Source organism: Cervus canadensis, chromosome 22 (genome assembly GCF_019320065.1).
Source record: "Cervus canadensis isolate Bull #8, Minnesota chromosome 22, ASM1932006v1, whole genome shotgun sequence".
NCBI lineage: Eukaryota > Metazoa > Chordata > Mammalia > Artiodactyla > Cervidae > Cervus > Cervus canadensis.
Window position 1 is genome coordinate 59,450,303 of NC_057407.1, and position 2,663 is coordinate 59,452,965.

Here is a 2,663-nt window from a genome sequence, read left to right on the forward strand (position 1 = left end):
TTTGCTCATTTGATTACAGAAACAGCTTTAGTTTCTTTCTTTTTCATAGTGTAAGTGGGAATAAATAAAAATTGTGGTTTCCAAGGAGATAAAACTAGAATTCATCCCAGACTCTGAAACATGTAAAAGTAGAAAAAATTTCCTAATCTCTTTCACAACCTTATTTATCTTCATTTTATTAGTGTTATTCATCTCTCTTTACACTTTTATTATTTATTCAGAATTTATTATGAACCAGACATTGGGCTAATTGTAAAAAAAATGTTAGCAAGTAGGCAATACTTTATGGAGTATGACTATTTATATACTTAATAAATTGAAATTCCCATCTGACATTAAATCATATTTTATTTGAATCATCCATCCTTCTGATTCCTTATCAGGATAAGATGGTTACATGAGTGATTCGAAGTGATTCTGAATGCAATAGGAAATTTTGAAATATGGTATATCACTTATTACTTAGATGTTAAATGGTCCATTGCTTTTATATTCCTAGAATAGTTACACACCACAATAACACACTACTTGACATAAAACCATCAGCCATGACACATAAAAAATGGTCAGTATTATTAATTAAAATCATTAGCATTTATTCATATATAACAACAACTAAGTATACATATATACATTATGCTAGTATATATGCTAAGGTATAATATATATCTATATCAATATATATTTCACCAGAACTGTTTCTATAAATGTTAACAAATGTAACTATGTTGCTTGTTGATCATTATGGCCTGGTCCTGCCTCACAGCATTTAAGAATGTGGTCTGACAGTTCAGGTAGGTTCTGGTTACTGGTTCCTCGGTATTTTTGCTTTGAAACATATTTATTGCCATTTGTTGACTCACTTGTAATATGGCGATAATAACTATGTCTACACTTTGGATTGTAATTGAAATGATGAATAAATATCAGCATATTTTGTTACTTTTGTTTTATTAGAAAAATAGTTTTGAATCCATAAACATTAATGAAGTTAGATAAATAGGTAAAAATTTGGTAGTTTTCCAACTTGGCAAAAGCCTATTTTTTGGTCCAATTTCTACACCAGTTTATTCTGCCCACTTTGTAGAATTTATAATTTATACTAGTTTCTTTCTTTGGTCAAAAATATACTTTTGAACTTTGCCCCTGTTCAATTGACTTTGGTGTCCTGGTACATTTATATTACATCTAAAATAGCTTTCCGACTAAACAATTTCCAAATGGCATTTTTCATCTGGTCATTTCTCAAGGTATAGATTAAGGGATTTAACATGGGAGTTATCATAGTGTAGAATACAGCCACTGCTTTATCAATAGGTAAAGTAGCTGCAGGTCTCATGTACACAAATATGTAGGGCACAAAGAAAAAGATGACCGCTGTGATGTGGGACATGCAGGTGGAGAGGGCTTTTTGCCTCGCCTCCAAGCTGTAGGTCCTCAGGGAATGCAGAATGACCACATACGAGCCCATCAGGAGGAGGAAGTTTAACAGACAGATGAACCCACTGTTGGCAGCAACAAAGAGCCCTAGAGTGTTGGTATCATTGCAGGCAAGATCGAGCAAGGGGTTCAGGTCACACATAAAGTGGTCTATGACATTAGGGCCACAGAAGGGTAACCTGAAGATGAAGAGAATCTGAATGGTTGCATGAAGAAAGCCTCCCACCCATGCCACTCCCACTAGCAGTCCACTCAGCCGCCGATTCATGACGGTCGTATAGTGCAAGGGCTTGCAGATGGCCACATAGCGGTCATAGGCCATCACAGTGAGCAGGATGACATCAGTACCTCCAAAGAAATGTTCCCCAAATATTTGAGTCATGCATCCATTGAAGGGGCTGGTTTTCTTCTCATAGAGTGAATCTATAATGAGTTTAGGGGTATTGACACAGGAGTAGCAAGCATCGATAAAAGAGAGATTAGCCAGGAAAAAGTACATGGGGGACCCCAATAATGAGCTGGTGGTGATGGTGACCAAGGTGAGCACGTTCCCTACCATAGAGACAATGTAGATGACCAGAAACACAGCAAATATGACTTTCTGCATCTCCAGATTCTGTGTGAGTCCCAGTAGAATAAACTCTGTTACATTATTCCTTTTCTCCATGTATCTAATATTATGGTTAATTACATTACATGAAAAAAATGTCACTTTTTCATAATGCAACCTTGAATTCTTTATCTCCGGTAATAAATACCTAAATTCTATTGAGTTCTGTAACCTTATGAGTTTATTTGAGATAAAAAAAAAAAAAAAAAAAAAGAGCTCCTGATATCTTGAAAAATTGCTCAAATTCTTTTCTAGGAGAAGATAATGCTTAGAATCATGAGGAACTTAGTGAACACAGAGGCAAGAGGGGATCTGTATACACTGAATCACGTAAGATGACTTAGGGCCTTAGTAGAAGGAGTAGGTCTCATGTATAGTGGCAACTAAGCCTGAAAAAAGAAATAGAAAGTGGATGCAAAGGCTATCAATTCAAAGTTAAAGAGTTTTCCTTTTAATCTTAGAAAATGAGAAACCAGGGAAAGTAACTGGAATACTAGTGGAAGGATGAAGAAGCATTTGAGAAAGAGGGAATGCTGGATATAACTCTAATAGAGGTCTTTGTGTGATTTTTATGAAACAGGTTGAGGTTCGGAAAAGTGAAGGAGAACAGATA

The 2,663-nt window shown here is 35.4% G+C and overlaps 1 protein-coding gene across 1 annotated transcript; it reads right to left on the reverse strand.

The window, feature by feature from the left end:
• Positions 1–1,177: 1,177 nt before the first annotated feature.
• On the reverse strand, positions 1,178–2,110 carry LOC122424419 (olfactory receptor 4C46-like). Its single transcript, XM_043442151.1, has one exon. It carries the CDS (start codon positions 2,105–2,107, stop codon positions 1,178–1,180), a length of 930 nt encoding a protein of 309 aa, XP_043298086.1. The 5' UTR covers positions 2,108–2,110.
• Positions 2,111–2,663: the final 553 nt, after the last annotated feature.

Bases quoted from the DNA above. Each gene is read 5' to 3' on its own strand.
- LOC122424419 (XM_043442151.1), bottom strand. From the start codon at position 2,107: ATGGAGAAAAGGAATAATGTAACAGAGTTTATTCTACTGGGACTCACA.